The sequence below is a fragment of the Geotrypetes seraphini genome, chromosome 6 (genome assembly GCF_902459505.1).
Source record: "Geotrypetes seraphini chromosome 6, aGeoSer1.1, whole genome shotgun sequence".
In the NCBI taxonomy this organism is placed as follows: domain Eukaryota; kingdom Metazoa; phylum Chordata; class Amphibia; order Gymnophiona; family Dermophiidae; genus Geotrypetes; species Geotrypetes seraphini.
Window position 1 is genome coordinate 240,720,699 of NC_047089.1, and position 18,681 is coordinate 240,739,379.

The following is an 18,681-nucleotide window of genomic DNA, read 5'->3' on the forward strand; positions in this document are numbered from 1 at the left end:
TGCGCAAGTCTCAAACACTTTAAAATCATACGTGTTCGAGGCTTGTGTGGTTAAGGCAGCGCTTACAGGAATGGGACAGTGACAGCAGAAAAATCCACGGGGACAGGACAAGGAGATTGAGTTCCTGCAGGGACGGGAAAAAATTTGTCCCATGTCATTCTCTAATGCATACAACTTAGGACGCTGTATGTTTTGCCTACAATTTTTTTTGCTGAATATGTGCAAATCAAGCTCCCTCTGGGCATCTGTATTACATATAGGTTCACATATATAGAATCTGGGTACAGAGGGAATTCTATATGGGACACAGGATTGCATGTCCAAATTTGTGCACGCAAATTAAACAACAAGCCAGTTAACATCACTAATTGGGTGCCAATGACCAAATTTGCATGTACATCTGACTGTATGCTCCTCTATAAAGCAGTGGTTCCCAACCCTGTCCTGAAGGACCACCAGGCCAATCGGGTTTTCAGGCTAGCCCTAATGAATATGCATGGAGTAGATTTGCATGCCTGTTACTTCCATTATATGCAAATCTCTCTCATGCAAATTCATTAGGGCTAGCCTGAAAACCCGATTGGCCCGCTGGTCCTCCAGGACAGGGTTGGGAACCACTGCTACAAAGCATGACGCATAACTCTACTATCGCATAGCTCAAAAGGGGGTGTGGTCATGGGTGTGTCAGGATAGTTTGAAAAGTTGCACATGAAATTATAGAGTACGGCCTCAGTGTGTCCAACCTATGTAACAGCATTTACACCAGGCTTCAGTAGGCGTAAGTCTAGTGCCTAAAATTAGGCACTGCGCATGATTCTATAAAGGCCACATGCCAGGTACAGCTCTTTTATGGCACTGAATTCTGAGCTTTCGTTTTCGGTAGTAGATAGGTTCAGACGGCCCGTCCACTTTGACTGTTCTTCCAACAAGCGAGCCTACACTAGTGTCCCTCCCTGACGAAGAGACGAAATCCGGGTCGGAGGGACGGGAATTTAACCAGATAAGAAAAAATAATCAGCATTTTATTTAAGCACTTTATATTCATTTATATTTTTTGTTGTTATTTTCATAAGTCACCAATGAGAGGCAACATCGTTAATTGCTCCCCAAAATAGATCAGCACCATTAGCTGGTTGCATTTACCAGATAGGCTTCACATATGCCTTTAGATATAGGGAGGGCTGGGGACTTGTGAAGGCGATGATGGTCCCCTTGAAAACCTCATTGTAGTGACATCACTATTATATGGGTTTCTTGGTCTGAGCACTTCACAAATAATTTATAAAAATAATTTATAAAAATTTATTTTGTTTAATCATAAAAGATAAAGAAAAATTTCTAATTGAACTATAGCTGTGATTACAAGAATATATAGTGATTAGTGTCACAGATTACTAAGAAATTTATCTCTCTAATTTGTGGTCAACTGAATTCTGAGCACCATTTACTGAATCCAGCCCTTATGTGTGGATTTTCAAAGGGGGGAAACAGTCATGTGATTTGCAATCTGCAGTTATGGGGACTCTTTGAAAATTGCCCTGAGTTCCATCTTCCCTGCCCTCATCCTTTTTCAGGGTTTTTTTTTGTAGGTAATGGGGTAGGATAGAGCTTTGGCTGTTGCTTTAGATTTGCCAGCCCCCAGGCAATAAATCAGTGTTTGGCCCATAACTACTTAGACAGTGGCTTGATCAATGACAGTCGGTCAAACAGAAAAGGCAAGGGAGGTGTCTTTTCAAGCAATGATAGTCTTTATTTGACATGGTGGTCCCAACAAAGATTCCTGTTTCGGTGTATAGGAAACACCTTCCTCAGGAGACACTTTTGCTTGAGAGACGCTGAAAACAAAAACCACTTTCATAGTGCTCTGAATGCTGTGGCTCGACTGCACACGTGATTTTTGGTTTGGAAACAGGCAAACTGAATTCTAGTGATAGCAAAAATGTACTGTGCACAGTAAAACCAGCATAATAGAATGTTTAGTTACCAGACGTCAGGATTTACCCGGACATGTCTGGGTGTCCGGACGGCTTTTCAAAACCTGACACTGCGACAATGTGGTGATGTCGCATGCGCAGACGCACTCCAGACCCGGCCCGAAGAGATGAGGTTTAAGTGGGGCTGGGGTTGGGGGCGGATCCTGGGGACAGGGCCCGATTTAGATGAAAAGAGGCCCTAGGCTATTGCACTTATGAGGCCCTTTCACCTCCCATTTTTAAGTTTGTAAATTACATGAGAGATAACAAAATACATCATTAATGTGATATATATCAATATGTTAAATGAAACATGTTGTTGTTGGTACTAACCTTTATAAAAAATGTGACACGGATAATAAATTTAAAAAAAAGTCGAGAACACTTATTTGGACATTTATTCTCAGCACCATATATAGTACTTGTAACAATAACTAATCAAACATAACACACAACATTGCCCCTTCCTATGTCCATAGTGCCCCCAGTGCGTCCTTCCTCACCTCACCCCCCTCCGATGCCCACCTGCCTCCCATCCCCCTTCCATTGAACACCCCCCCATGCCATCCTGCCTGCCTGATTTCCATTAACCCCCCACCCCCCCTCCAATGCCAGCCTGCCTGCCTCCCATCCCCCTTCCACTGAAACCCCCCACCCCACCCCACCCCCCAATGCCAATCTGGGCCGCCCTGTCCTGACAGATCCATGTTTTGCTTCTCTCCCCGCGGGGCTGGGCTTTGCCCAGCTGTTTCCGGACTGACGTCTTTCCCTCCACGATCCTCCTCCCAGGGCGAGAAAAAGAAAGGGAGAAGCCGAGTCGGCGCCCCGTTGCAGCCGGAACCGGTTTCGATCCCGAAGCGTAGAATTTCTCCTTATTTTCGGTTCAGTGTTTTAGTGTTCACTGTTTTTAGAATATTGTAATTTTAATTTTGCTAACAATTTGAATTTAGGCCCCTCTTGATCTTGAGGCCCTAGGCTGAAGCCTAGTTAGGCTGAAGCCTAGTTAGCCTATAGGAAAATCCGGACCTGCCTGGGGGTGGAGCAAAGCAGGCCCAAGGGCAAAAAAAGGGCGGGGCTACACGTCCTGTTTTACCAGATGCAAATTCTGGTAACCCTAAGAATGTTCATATAACAGAAATTTAGCCTTCTGGCTCTGTCTCTGGGGTTTCTTTTTTGGTGCGTTATCCCAAACTCAGACTCCTCCATATGGCTCCAGAAAAAAAGAGGACGGATTGAGGCATTCGGGTTTTACGTCCATTGCTTTCAATAGAAGTAAAACCCAGAGGTCTCTGTGTTCTCCTTACGTCCATTGCTTTCAGTTAGGGTTACCAGATGTCTGGGAAACTCAAAACAAGTCAATTTGTCCAGGGTTTGGAAAGACCCGATGATCTTTGACCGCGCATGCTCGAGGCCCTCCAGACGTGGCCGGGGGCAGAACTGAGCGGGATTTGTGGGTGGGACTGGGCAGGGCTGGAGGTGGAGCAAGGCGGGGATGAGGTGGAATGAGGCAGGGCTATGCGTCCTGATTTGTGAGGCTCCAAAGATGGTAACCCTACTTTCAGTGGAAGTAAAACTTGGCTGTATCAATTCAGCCTCCTTTTTCTGGAGTCATATGGTAACCCTACTTATCCAGAATCAGAAAATCATCTAAAAACTGTTGAAGATAGAAAAACATAGACCATCTGGTCTGTATCTGCCTTCATTTTTCTATTTTGTCTGCCTATCCATGCCGGTGACCCATCAAACGCGCGCACTGAATGGGAGATCCGCCCCGAGAGGATACTATTTTGTCTTTTTCAGGGTTACAAAGTAACCCTCTTTTTTTAAGGGGGATCCCCCCCCACTACACTTAACAGATTCACTTCCTATCTAGTGTTAGGGTTAGGTTTACAACATGATTAGGGGAACCCTTTTACTGGATATCTGGAAGGCCCTGATTTGCTGAGACTCCTCAGGCCCCGTCCCTTGGGAGGGGCCTGAGGAGTCTCAGCAAATCAGGGCCTTCCAGATATCCTTCAAGGGCTGCAATTGTCCGTGTGCACAATTGTTGGGGCGGAATTGTCCTGCATGGATTTGTCGGTGTACCATCCATGCCATCTACTGTCCTGTCCTTGCCCTTAGAGATCCAATGTACTTATCCCAAGATTTCTTGAACTGAGATACATTTTTTTTGGCTCCACCGCCTCCACTGGGAGGCCATTCCTTGCATTCACCATCCCTTCCATCCAAAATTATTTGTCCAGTAACTTATGCGAAGAAAAGAAAGCTAGATAAGGTCTACTGGTGTGCTAAGAATCTGAGGAGTGGTGGTTAGCGCTGGTCCAATTGTGGCTTGTTTTCAATAAGGGTGGCAAAAATTTCAGCATTAACAAGCTGTGATTTATTCTACTGATATAGGTAAGAATTAAATCCGTAGAGAGGAGGGAGCAGAGCTAATCAATGCCCTTTGCTGTACTGGCGGTGTTGACTTAGGAAAACCACAACAAACGCTTTCTTAAAATGAGTGCAGTTAAAAAAAAATAATAATAATTTCAGGCTTAGTAGAAAGGTGACTTTCATTCCTGGGCAGTGTGGTTAAAATAGAGCCAGACCCGCTGGAAATACTCGTCTTTCACTGTAATCACCTTTTATAATAACCGTTAATGAGCAGCAGGGAACAAAACCATGGAATGACTCAACCTGTCCTAAAACAAAAGTCAGCTTGTGCTCTCTGAGCTGTTAATTGACTGTCGGATACAGAGACGCCAAGTCTCACTCGTAAGAGCATGTCACACTTATTTGAGGACTCTCTTAAACTCTTTGAGCCCTTTCTCTCTTTTATTAGGAGTGTGGCACGCTCACATGAAGACTCTCTCCTACTCTGAGTCAGTGAGTAGTATGGAGGTGGGGGCTGTCCGCCCCGGGCCCCCTCTTCGCCCCCCCAACACCTTGCTCATGCCCTCCCTTCCCCCCTTCCCCATACCTATATAAATCTTTGCCAGTGTGAGCAAATTCTCTGGCCTGCTTCTCGTGCCAGCCTGGTCCCCTCTAGAAATCACTTCTGGGTCGCGGGGACAGGAAGTGATGTCAGAGGGGAAAGCAAAGATTTAAAGAGGTACGGGGGAAGGGAGGGCATGAGTGTGGCATGGGGGGCATTGAAGAAGCTGGGGGAGCAGAGGAGGGACGGGGGGGGGGGGGGGCGTGCTTCCTACCCTCGCTACACCACTGCTCTGAGCTACGTAGAACCTTGGTGCCTGTTCATTTATCCTGATCGCTGTTTTCATGAGAGGCAGCCAAGGACAGTTAAAAGCCAAGTGGTTCCACTAGTAGGAAGAAATCTGAGCATAACTCCCTTTGCAGTAGGGTAGTAAGAACAGGGGGAGTGTCTGCCCAGGGTGCCATTATGTGGGGGTGCTGACCGGCACCCCTTGCCTCTTCCCACTCCTCCCCCTCTTCCCTTCCCCCAGTACCTGTATTATTCACCGCCGCAACCAACAACGTCAACGTGCTCAGCGTGACCGCATCGGCTCCCGCCGACATCACTTCCGGGTGCCGCGCATAGGAAATGATATCAGAGGAAGAGGAACACGTTGAAGTTGTTGGTCGTGACAGTGAACAACTAGAGGTGCGAGGGAAGGGAGGGTTGTGCACGGCGGCGGGAGGTCGGGGGGGCAGAGACGAGGGAGGGGGAGGTAGCCACCACGCCGGGCGCCTCTCGCCCTCGCTTTGCCACTGTTCCCGCGTTCAGTGTCTCCCCATCTCATCCTGTATCCCGAAACCTTTTCTCATACTTTTGGCTGCTGAACAGAGGACAACGTTCAGCCCGGAGCACTTAATCCTACGGCCTCCACGCTCTTTGTCATTTCCTTTCAGAAACGCCATCGAGAAGCAAATATTTTATGCTACTCCCTTTTTTTTTATTTAAAAAAGCAATGCTACACTTAGATCTTTCTAGAATTATAGTCCCGAGTGCATCATTTGAAAACTCTCACTCTTTGGAACAGTAAATCTCATTCTTCAGGATGGTCCACCCTTGACATCTCTACAGGTGATTCTCTACCTCTATTTACGAATATTTTTCTGCAAAGCATATTCTAACGATGCTGGCAAGGATCTGGCTAAGGGGGAAAGTTAGCAACGTGGGCTACCGTCAAGTTGCGCCTTTGAACCCATGATATGAAAAAACCAACTATTCTCAGCATTTTGGATCCACTACTTGAGTCGACTTTTCCCCAGAGATGGTCACGTTTGACTGTGTTTCTAGCCCCATAGCCCTGCCTTTTCATAGAGAAATTGGAAATACAGTCACCAAACTTAGCGAGATAAAACCAGGAATGACTCAGCGGGCACCATCTGTTAAGCAAGGAGAACTGCCTGCTGAGGGAAAGCTTTGAAAAACAACAAGCAGCTGGCAGGCGCTTCATAACTACGTGTTTTTTTTAAAATAAAGCTGGCACCCAGAAAGCAAATGGCTCTGTGGTATTCTGTCAGTTTTGGCCAATCGGGCTTTCTGTTCCTGGGCTACTGTTCTCTTAGGCTTTCGTGGCTGGCGTCATGAGTGTTGCAGTCTTTCCAAGTCTCGCTGCATCTGGGTAGGTAGAACTGCATCCTGCTGTGGCTTTCTATAGGGCGTGCTGGGAGATCTGCAGTTTGTCTTTATATTCGAGGTCTGACAATGAAGTACATGAACTCGGGTGACCTGTCAAATGCGTGCAGAACAATTGTGCCCCGACATTTGCGTGCACGACAAATGCACACACTGAATGGGGGGTGACCCGACCCGACAATTGAGCCCCGACAGGATACCCTCTGTTTTGAGGGGGGACCCCCCCACTACACTTTAAAATATTCACTTGCTATCTACCGTGTTTCCCCGAAAATAAGACCCAGTGTCTTTTTTGAGCCCAAAATTAATATAAGACATTGTCTTAATTTTCGGGAAGGTCTTATTTTTTTCCATGTAATGATCATCTCTCCCTTCCTCCCCTCTCATCCATCCCCTTGTGCAGTATCTTTCTAGCCCTCCCTCCCATCCTTTGTGGAGCAGAACCCTTGCAGTAGGCATCTTGATTTTTTTTTTAACCTCTTTAAAATGGCATTTTGCACTAATTTAGGCTCCAGTAGGGCACCTAAGTTAAGGCACCACTTAAAGAATATGGGCCTTAACTATCCCTCAACTATCCTGTTTATAGAATATGGGCCTTAACTATCCCTCAATTATCACGTTTATAGAATATGGGCCTCAACTATCTCATTTATAGAATATGGTCCTTAACTATCCCTCAGCTATCCTGTTTATAGAATATGGGCCTTAACTATCCCTCAATTATCACGTTTATAGAATATGAGCCTCAACTATCTCATTTATAGAATATGGGCCTTAACTATCCCTCAACTATCTTGTTTATAGAATATGGGCCTTAACTATCCCGTTTATAGAATATGGGCCTCAACTATCTCATTTATAGAATATGGGCCTTAACTATCCCTCAACTATCTTGTTTATAGAATATGGGCCTTAAATATCCCGTTTATAGAATATGGGCCTCAACTATCTAATTTATAGAATATGGGCCTTAACTATCCCTCAACTATCCTGTTTATAGAATATGGGCCTTAACTATCCCTCAGCTATCCTGTTTATAGAATATGGGCCTTAACTATCCCTCAATTATCACGTTTATAGAATATGGGCCTCAACTATCTCATTTATAGAATATGGGCCTTAACTATCCCTCAACTATCTTGTTTATAGAATATGGGCCTTAACTATCCCGTTTATAGAATATGGGCCTCAACTATCTCATTTATAGAATATGAGCCTTAACTATCCCTCAACTATCTTGTTTATAGAATATGGGCCTTAAATATCCCGTTTATAGAATATGGGCCTCAACTATCTAATTTATATAATATGGGCTTTAACTATCCCTCAACTATCCTGTTTATAGAATATGGGCCTTAACTATCCCTCAGCTATCCTGTTTATAGAATATGGGCCTTAACTATCCCTCAGCTATCACATTTATAAAATATGGGCCTTAACTATCCCGTTTGTAGAATATGGGCCTCAACTATCTCATTTATAGAATATGGGCCTTAACTATCCCTCAACTATCTTTAGCCATCAGCATTCACACCTGTTAAAATCTAGGGTATGTGCTGGCACCGGTGGCGTAGTCATCCTCAGGGTGCCGGCCCCCCTCCTCCTTTCCACCCCTTTCCCACTCCTCTCCCATGCCCACGCCGAAGCCGACGCGGGCAGCAATTTCATCGCTGCTCGCACCAAACTTAAAAAGGATACGGGAATGGGGTGCGCATGTGGTGGGGGAAAAGGAGAGGGACACCACTACCCCGGGCACCGGTCACGCTCGCTATGCCACTGGCTGACGCCTCAGTTGTGGGAGTTGAGCACGCAAATTAGTGTTCTATAACTTCACAGCTAACTTCTAGGAATGCCCTCCGAGCCACCTGTACTCCTCCCATAGCCACACCCCTTTTGAGTTGCGGGCGAGAAGAGTTATGCGCCTATGTTGTAGACTAGAGCATAGGCCAGACGCCTGTGCAATGCGATTGGTGCTACTTAAGTCCAGTTATTTTGATAAAGTCTCATTTGACTAATTGATTTGTGCGCACATCTGCCCAGCTTGTGTGTGCTAGACACTAGGATCCAGGACCCTTTCGATGGTAGTTGGCCCAGTGCCCCTCAGAGGTCTTTCTGTCCCTATGCCTTGAACTCTAAGGCCTAGGTAGCGTCAGCTGTCGAACTTTGGTATCCCCAACTGGAGTGTAATGCAACACCGTGAAATAATATATGTCGAAGAGGTTGGGGAGTTTCTTGCAGAGAGAATGATAGGTCCCTTTTAGGGTGAGTGGGAGCCAGGAGTTGAAAGTGGCCTGGAAAAAGTGAGCCTTTAGCTTTGCAGTATTCAAATCCAAGTTAAAGGCCCACTTTTTCGAGGCCGCTTTCAACTCCTGGCTCCCACTCACCCTAAAAATGACCTATCATTCTCTCTGCAAGAAACTCCCCAACCCACACCCACAAATTAAAACTATCCTTCCGCTCATTAAGAGGCATTTCCCATACAGGAAAACTAGGGACCACCCTCCCCTTCAGAATCACCGAGCTCTGGAACAACCTTTCCGCCCCTCTTCGGAACCTGAGCTCTCTCCAACTTTTCCGCAAACATCTGAAGACCTGATAATTACTCCATCTCTGGCATTCTAAGCCCTCTAAAAACTCTTCATACTTGGACCTCTAACCCTTTATTGTAGTTCCTTTCTATCCGATCTCCTGTAAACCGTGCCGAGCTCTACAAATGTGGAGATGATGCGGTATACAAACCTAAGGTTTAGTTTAGTTTAACCCCTATATGTTCTACCTGTCCAAATTAGATTGTAAGCTCTTCTGAGCAGGGACCGTCTATTTCATGTTAAATGTATAGCACTGTGTACACTTTTTGCACTATAGAAATTATAAATAGTAGTAGCAGCAGGCGTACTATATACCTTCTGGTAATTGGGCCTCTATATAGACAGAGTTCACAAGAGTTGTATTATAACACCGAGTCGTTGCTTTTAAAAAATATCATTTTATGCAGAGCTGTATGGCTTGTGCATGAGCCTGGAATTGCATTAGACCACCTGGGGCAGAAAAAGAGATTGACCTGGGGAAAGATCACTTCAGCAGACGTCTGGCTGCAATATGCTTTGGTGCAAGGAACCGTTTTTAACATTTATGTATTCTCTGTAGTTCACTATTTAAACAACCTTTGGATTTTGGAAAGAGCAAAGAATCACTTGTAAATGACAATATTTAAACAACATATACCACATAAATTGCGTGTCCCTAAATTTTATAATTACACATTTTAGGATCATCAGAGATATGCGGTGTGAGCCGTTTGTATCAAATTCTTGAAACTAGGTTCACCAGCACTTCTTCATCGATCCCCTGGGGTTTTTTTTTAAACTATTATTTAAATTCTATATAAATTGCATCCTGGTGTCACAATATTCACATTTGACATATTTAAAGTAACCAACTTATCTCATGAAATCTTCTGCCCAATGTGCGGCGGCAGTCAAAAAAGCAAATAGGATGCTAGGAATTATTAAAAAAGGGATGGTTAACAAGACTAAGAATGTCATAATGCCCCTGTATCGCTCATCTGGAGTATTGCGTTCAGTTCTGGTCTCCTTATCTCAAGAAAGATATAGTGGCGCTAGAAAAGGTTTAAAGAAGAGCGACCAAAATGATAAAGGGGATGGAACTCCTCTTGTATGAGGAAAGACTAAAAGGTTAGGGCTCTTCAGCTTGGAAAAGAGACTGAGGGGAGATAGGATTGAAGTCTATAAAATCCTGAGTGGAGTAGAACGGGTACAAGTGGATCGATTTTTCACTCCGCCAAAAATTACAAAGACTAGGGGACACTTGATGAAGTTACAGGGAAATACTTTTAAAACCAATTGGAGGAAATTTTTTTTCACTCAGAGAATAGTTAAGCTCTGGAACGCATTGCCAGAGGTTGTGGTAAGAGCGGATAGCGTAGCTGGTTTTAAGAAAGGTTTGGACAAGTTCCTGGAGGAAAAATCCATAGTTTGTTATTGAGAAAGACATGGGGGAAGCCACTGCTTTCCTTGGATCGGCAGCATGGAATATTGCTACTCTTTGGGGGTTCTAGAATCTTGTTGCTCTTTGGGATTCCAGAATCATGCTATTCTTTAGGATTCTGAATGGAATATTGCTACACCTTGGGTTTTGGCCAGGTACTAGTGATCCGGATTGGCCACCGTAAGAACGGGCGACTGGGCTTGATGGACCTTTGGTCTGACCCAGTAAGGCTGTTCTTATGTATGGGGGTCTTATTCACATTTCACAACTAGCTCTTTCAAGGTATTAACCCCTACAAAATTAAAAGGAGAACCATCTTACATTTACCTCATTATAGGCATGCATATACTGCATCTATTGATACATACCTGTGTCATGTCTCATTCATCTGAATAGCAAGTAAATATGGCCATGGCGTTCTTATGAACATTTCAAGCCCTGCCTCCAGCCATGATATAATGAATTTCTCAACTCTTATTGGATCAGACTAGCGTTGCTCACTTTGTAATGTAATGTAATTTATTTCTTATATACCGCTACATCTGTTAGGTTCTAAGCGGTTTACAGAAAATATACATTAAGATTAGAAATAAGAAAGGTACTTGAAAAATTCCCTTACTGTCCCGAAGGCTCACAATCTAACTAAAGTACCTGGAGGGTAATAGAGAAGTGAAAAGTAGAGTTAGAGGAAAAATAAAAATAAAATAAACATTTTAACAAGACAGCATTGATCTAAATACTTTGGAAGGTAGAAGAGAGAAGAGAAAGGAATAGAAGCAGAAGGGGGAGCCGTTGAACAGTAGAATTCTGCAGCATCCACTATCTCCTCCTCTCCCTATTGGCTAAGGCTCTTAACATTTGCATATCTTCTTCCCATTGGCTAAGGCTCTTTGCCTGCATTGTGATGTCATAGAGCTTTATGGTTATAGAAACCTAGAAACATGATGGCAGATGAAGGCCAAATGGTCCATGTAATGTAATGTAATGTAATTTATTTCTTATATACCGCTACATCCGTTAGGTTCTAAGCGGTTTACAGAAAATATACATTAAGATTAGAAATAAGAAAGGTACTTGAAAAATTCCCTTACTGTCCCGAAGGCTCACAATCTAACTAAAGTACCTGGAGGGTAATAGAGAAGTGAAAAGTAGAGTTAGAGGAAAAATAAAAATAAAATAAACATTTTAACAAGATAGCATTGATCTAAATACTTTGGGAGGTAGAAGAGAGGAGAGAAAGGAATAGAAGCAGAAGGGGGAGACGTTGAACAGTAGAATTCTGGAGAAATTTAAATGACAAAAAAAGCGATGACGTTTCCAGAAAAAGGGCTTCTTCAGGGAAGAGACTTGGCCGAAAGTCCCAGGATGTCTATGTCTCCTCCCCTGCGATGTTCTCCCATCCATGCATTCCCTCCTAGACACACTGCCCGTGCCCCAGCCGCTCCAAGGAGGCTGCCCCAGATGTCTCTTTGTCTCTTTGTTGAGCACTGGTGGTTCAACAGCATTTAGCCTAAATATCCCAGCTGTTCTCTATAGTAGAGAATGACACAGGGACAAATTTTTCTCCGTTCCTGCAGGAACTCAATTTCACTGTCCCATCCTTGTGGGTTTTTTCGCTTTCCTTGTTTCTGCTTCATTCCTGTAAGCTTGTGTCTTAACCGCACAAGCCTCGAACACTTATGATTTTTTAAGTGTTTTAGGCTTGCGCAGATGAGGACAGAGCTTAGGCATTGGTGGAATGAGGCATTATGACATAACAATCTGAGTTCTAGAATGTTGCTACTTATGATTTTAAAGAGTTTGAGGCTTGTGCAGATGAGGATGGAGCTCAGGCATTGGTGGAATGAGGCATTATGACATCACAATCTGAGCTCTGGAATGTTGCTACTTATGATTTTAAAGAGTTTGAGGCTTGTGCAGATGAGGACGGAGCTTAGGCATTGGTGCAATGAGGCATTATGACATCACAATCTGAGCTCTAGAATGTTGCTACTTAGGATTTTAAAGAGTTTGAGGCTTGTGCAGATGAGGATGGAGCTCAGGCATTGGTGGAATGAGGCATTATGACATCACAATCTGAGCTCTAGAATGTTGCTACTTAGGATTTTAAAGTGTTTGAGGCTTGTGCAGATGAGGACGGAGCTTAGGCATTGGTGCAATGAGGCATTATGACATCACAATCTGAGCTCTAGAATGTTGCTACTTCTGATTTTAAAGCGTTTGAGGCTTGTGCAGATGAGGACGGAGCTTAGGTATTGGTGGAATGAGGCATTATGACATCACAATCTGAGCTCTAGAATGTTGCTACTTAGGATTTTAAAGAGTTTGAGGCTTGTGCAGATGAGGATGGAGCTTAGGCATTGGTGCAATGAGGCATTATGACATCACAATCTGAGCTCTAGAATGTTGCTACTTAGGATTGTAAAGTGTTTGAGGTTTATGCAGATGAGGATGGAGCTTGAAAGAATGGGGCAGGGACAGAAAAAGAACTCGTGGGGATGGGAAAAATTTGTCATTTTCTGTTCTATAGTTCAATGTTTGAAGAACATTGCCACCCTGCCATCCTCTTTCCAACAAGTCTATGATTCGCCAAGGGATTTGAATGATTGCAATCAAGCCAATGCTGTACCGATGGATCATCCGTTACTTTAGTGCTGGCGAACCTAGTTCCAAGAATTGGATACAAACGGCTCACATTGGGTACCTCTGATGATCCTAAAATATTTAATTATATAATTTAGGGACATGCAATAGATTTGGTATATGTTGAGTTTGGTGCGTGTTCCGAACAATTATAAGATTATTAATTATATGTGGACTGGATACTAAGAATAATTCAACAACAACCACTTCTCCCACCCCCTATAAGCCTGTTAGGAACATGTCACCATCATCTACACTGTGGGATTTTCATTTTTATTTCGTGCACTGCATGACTTTCATGGTATATTTTTGTTTGTACATTCCATTATTATTTAATGTTGGGTTTTTATTGTGTTTCTTTGCTCCCGTTCTTCAGCACATCGCATATCCATTAGTGCTATGGAACATAATATCATTTCACGACTGCTGACTCCCACCCAGTCTTCCCTTGCCAGAAGCAAGAGTACAGTAATGCTCAGCGAGCCTTCTGATAGTTACCCAGGTAAAAAGATTGGAGGGAGGGGGAAGAGCAGCCCTTGGGTAAGAGCGGGGGAACGTTGTATTGTTTTCCTGACCACTGTTGCAATGATATCCATCAGAAGGTTCATGGTCAAGAATGACCGACGAAAACCCGTGTGGTCTAGAGTTACCAGCCGTCTGAATTTACTCTTTTTAAGAGGGCATGTCCAAGGCATCCAGATAGCTTTTCGAAACCTGGCGCTTTGTCCGGGTATTGAAAAGCAGGTTGCGTTGGGAGAGGCACGCGCGGACAATGCGTGGTGACTTCAACGCGTCGCATCTGCACATGGGCACGCACGCCCTCCGATCGAGACGAGCAGGATGAGCGGAGAAGGGCTAGGGACGAGGCTGGGGCATGGCGGGGATGGGTAGAACTGGGCGAGCCTGGAGGTGGGGCTAGGGGGGGGGGGTTCAGATTTTACAAACATAGAATTTGGGAACCCTAGTATGGCCCATCCAGCAACTGCTTTAATACTTGGAAAGGATCTAAGGATTGCCAGTGGATTTTGTCTGCTATAGGCTTATCCAGTGGCATGGTAAGGGGGGCACCGGGCGCTGTATTGGGGGGCATCGGAACCTCTACGCCCTGCCACACATCCACATGTGCCATCCCTCCCCCCGCCCTGTACCTCTGTAGATCTTTGCAAGCATGAGAAACTTCTCCTGAGTGTTGCTCACACCAGCCTGATTCCCCTCTGAATCACCACTTCTGGGTCATAGAAGTGACATCAGAGGGAAATCCAATGTTGGTGTGAGGAGCATTCTGGAAAAGCCACTCGCACTAGAAAATTTAGCAGTATGAAGGGGGGAGGGCAGAGTTCGAGTGTGGAGTGGGGGGGAAGGAGCGGGGGGGGGAGCCCAGAAGGGGCGGGGGGGGGGGGCACCTACCCTTTCTACATTACTAGGCCTATACAGACCTGGGTTTTACCACATTACACCTGTGACTCTAACTGCAGTTCTTCTAAAGCAGGACCATAGATCTATGGCTACAGAGGGAACAAAACTCAGATTAGATCAGAGAGTCAGAGTGGAGGAAGGGCATGAAGTCAGCTGGCTACCCTACTCGTTTAGAGAGTTAAAACCTGAAATCCAGCAAGGAACTGGGCTGGTGAAGGCTTTAGATACTGGCCACAATGTTTATACTCTATATGGGTCTCCAAGGAAGTTGAGCATTTGCATACCACTTAATTGGTTATTTGGGAAGAGATGAGCTACTAAGCAAGACCTGCAAAACCTAGCTCTCTGCTCAATAGATCATTTGTTTTTTTAACTTCACTGCTTGTTTTAAGTTGGGGGTTTTTATAGGGGAGGGGGAGGAAGAGGGGGAAGGAGGAGGTGGGTGTCTCCTTCAGGGGGAAGGTATGGCTCACTGGTAGAGCTGTTGCCTCTGCACCCAGAGGTTGTGAGATCAAATCCCAGTGCTTCTCCTTATGACCCTAGGCAAGTCACTTGATCCTCCAGTGCCCAGCACTTTGAATGGCAAAACCACAAAGAGGCAGTATACAAGCCCCTATTCCCTTTCCCTTCCCTTCCAGGCATCTGATAGCTTCCACCCTTGATTCGAGTGGGGGGGCCACCAATACTGGCAACCAAATGCATTCTTTAAGGGATGCTTTGTGATGCCAGCTTGGGCCTCTTCCCTTTGGAAGTCTCGATGCCTTTTCTTGTCCCATCCACTCACTATGCAGCATACAAATGCCTACTGTACTTGAACGTACACTGCTGCAATAGCTTTCAGGCTTGGAGGCAATGTATATGGAATAAATACATTAAAAAGAGAAAAAAATTATTGGAGAAGTTGGTTAGGAGGAGGCTCCGCCTCCTCGGGCGGGGCAGGGGGAGGGGGGGATCACCTAATATTGCATACAGAGAATTGATTCTTATTCTGAAGAAAAAAATGTGTTCCAGAGGATGTGTTCCACACATCTTCTGATTTCTCTAAAAGAGGAGACTGGGAGGGGACATGATCGAAACATTCAAGATAATGAAGGGAATAGACTTAGTAGATAAAGACAGGTTGTTCGCCCTCTCCAAGGTAGAGAGAACGAGAGGGTACTCTCTAAAGTTGAAAGGGGATAGATTCCGTACAAATGGAAGGAAGTTCTTCTTCACCCAGAGAGTGGAGGAAAACTGGAACGCTCTTCCGGAGGCTGTTATAGGGGAAAACACCCTCTAGGGATTCAAGACAAAGTTAGACAAGTTCCTGCTGAACCGGAACATACACAGGTAAGGCTAGACTCAGTTAGGGCACTGGACTTTGACCTATGGGCCACCGCGTGAGCAGACTGCTGGGCACGATGGTCCACTGGTTTGACCTAGCAGCGGCAATTCTTATGTTCTTATCAATAAGCTTTGAAACAGCTCCCTCCACTGGCAAAGCTGAAAACTACATTTTTTGTCCAACTTTTATGAACACTATTGTTTTTTGAAATGAAGCCCTCCATCAAGGTGATGTCCCATGAATACACTATTGCTACTATTTGACTACAACATTTTCATTCAACTAATTAATTAGAGGGACAAGTGACTTTTTATCTCCTGCTTGGGTCAGTGTGTTTTAGTATTCGGGGCATTGCAGGATAGCGGACATTTTGTCTTCCACCTATATGTATTTATTTATTGTACATTACCTGCACTTAATTTGTACTTTAAAGCACACTGGAGCACCCAGATGATGGTGTGCAGCCGGCAGGCATAGTAAATTTTGCTCGGTGTTTGCTGGCTTTTGCTTTTTTTTTTTTAAGCATTAGAACTGCTCTGTTGAGCTGCTCTTTACAGCTTTCAAACTCACGCTGAGGGTGTGCCTCATTTCAAAAATTTAAATTTGAAGTTTGTGTATTATTTAGTGTGGAGACTAGGGAGTCAACTTGCCAGCTAATGCCCTAGGGCACACCCAGTTCATATCTTGGTGTCTTTTAAGTATTTAATTTTTCTCTTGGGGGGGTTTTCTGTAGCCATGAATACACAGAAACGCTGAACACAAATTATGCCAACAACTAAAGATCATAAGGTCATATGGTCTTCCCATGCTCTTACTCTGGCTCCCTATGTCCTGGGGCAGGGATTATGGAGAAGTGCCACAGGAAAATGGGAGGCCAGAGCTACTGAGCCATGGATGTGGAATAATTATATCTATTTTGCCAAACTAAAAGCAAGATCATTGCGATAAACTGTGTTCAGGACTTGTAACTGGGTGGTGTCAAAATCCAATTCTCTAATATGACCGCCAACCTCTAATGCATGCAACTGGCTCTCAAGGATATCCATTCAGGATCTTCTGCGAGTCGGATACCTGTTTTTGTTGGATCTTGTGTATCAAATCTCAGAACCATAAAGCTAAGTCAGTCTGCTTCTCTGAGTATAATTATTAATTGGTCAATGTAACCTAGTCATGATCCTGTAGGTTTTCAACCACCACAGATTTTCCTTGAGCTCTAAGAACTCTTACCATTTATCACTCTTAATATGAGTTTGTATTGTTTTATCTCCCCTGTTTCTGTCTGTGCTTCCTCTAACTCTGTCGTCCTGTAACTCTGTAGTGTTCAATGTCTGTCCTCGTGTAGCACCAGCCAGTCCCCTCAGGTCTCCCTACAGGCCCTCCTCCTCACGGAATGCAGAGCGAAGAAAGACTGCCCCTGCCGCCAGCTGTTACGAAGAGGCTAAAGGACTGGCTTCTAATGAAACCACCCAGGTGATCATTTAAATTGGCATATGAAGTTCTGAGATGGGGTGGCTGATGCAGAAGGAGATGGCATACGTCCTTGATGTTCACTCCCAGGCCTTGAGGGCCGCCAATTGGTCAAGTTTTCAGGCTATCCCTAATGAAAATGCCTATTATCTTTATTGTATGCAAATCTCTCTCGTGTATATTAATTAGGACTATTCTGATAACCTGCCTAATTTGCAGCCCTCAAGTACTAGAAATGATGACCACAGGTGCAGATAGCCACATCGGGCACATCTCCCTTCTACTGGTGTTGCTGCCAGAATATGGACCTTCTGCTCTGTGATATCATTACTAGAGGAATGGGCTTATCTAGAAGGGTATAAGTGTTAATGCACAGAGTTGCACTTTAGTCATCTGCAAACCTTTTAAAACATTGTTACCATGACTGAGGTTTTGCTGGAGATTTTTGTTTTGGGCAGGAAGGGAAGCTTGTCTGCTGTAACTCCTAAACATTTGGAAAGTCTGAGTTAAAATGCAAATATGGAAGAATCCTCACACAAGAGCCCATAAAGATGCAGCATTCTATTTTGCATAGTTTTATTATTTAAATATTTTTGTTGCTCCTATTTGGCAGCCTTTGGTGTTTCAGAGCAAAAGTGGTAGCAAATCACTGGAAGCCAGAACATAGCTGAATTCGAGCACCAGGCCCTGATGGCTCTCCTATATAAAAGAGGTTTAACCAGTCACGAATGAGAATTTTAGTATGCATTACAAAAAAATACTCCACTTTCACAGAAAATGCCAGGAAGGGAATGAAACACCACCTTTTTGTTCTTATAGGTGGACAAGCTAAAGAGAGAAAAGCGATCTACCACACCCATCCCAACTTGTGCTATAGGGTCACCTCTCAGAAGATCGGAGTCCCCTGCAAGCATGTCCAAAAGGCCTTCCTCACCAGCTACAGCCAAGTAGGACCTTTTTAATATATTGATTCAAACGCTCCACTTATCCTTCAAATAGCTCTGCCATTGGACCAATGAGTTTGCTGTGGGTTTGCCCCATTTCTCACTTCTTTTGGGAGCTGGCTCAGTGGTTTCTATTAAAGGTGATTTGTTATTTACTTCTACACCACACTCCCCTAATCCTCAACACCCTAAACTTTTCTTCAGCCTTCAATAATTCCCCAGAAAGTAATTTGTTTGAGTTATGTTTATGTTTGAAGTATTGTATGATGTGTGATTAAAACAGGGAAGGTGTGGCTCACTGGTAGAGCTGCTGCCTCTGCA

At 44.3% G+C, this 18,681-nt stretch overlaps 1 protein-coding gene across 2 annotated transcripts in view; it reads left to right on the forward strand.

Moving 5' to 3' along the window:
* The window catches only part of MAP7D2 (MAP7 domain containing 2), a 148,668-nt gene that overhangs the window by 102,149 nt on the left and 27,838 nt on the right, over positions 1-18,681 (forward strand). Inside the window, exons 6-8 of one of the 2 annotated variants that reach the window (XM_033950470.1) lie at positions 13,586-13,711; positions 17,268-17,419; positions 18,236-18,363. In XM_033950470.1, the coding sequence (XP_033806361.1) occupies positions 13,586-13,711; positions 17,268-17,419; positions 18,236-18,363 (406 nt within the window). The remainder of the gene's footprint in view (positions 1-13,585; positions 13,712-17,267; positions 17,420-18,235; positions 18,364-18,681) is intronic. The other variant, XM_033950471.1, reaches the window with a different exon arrangement.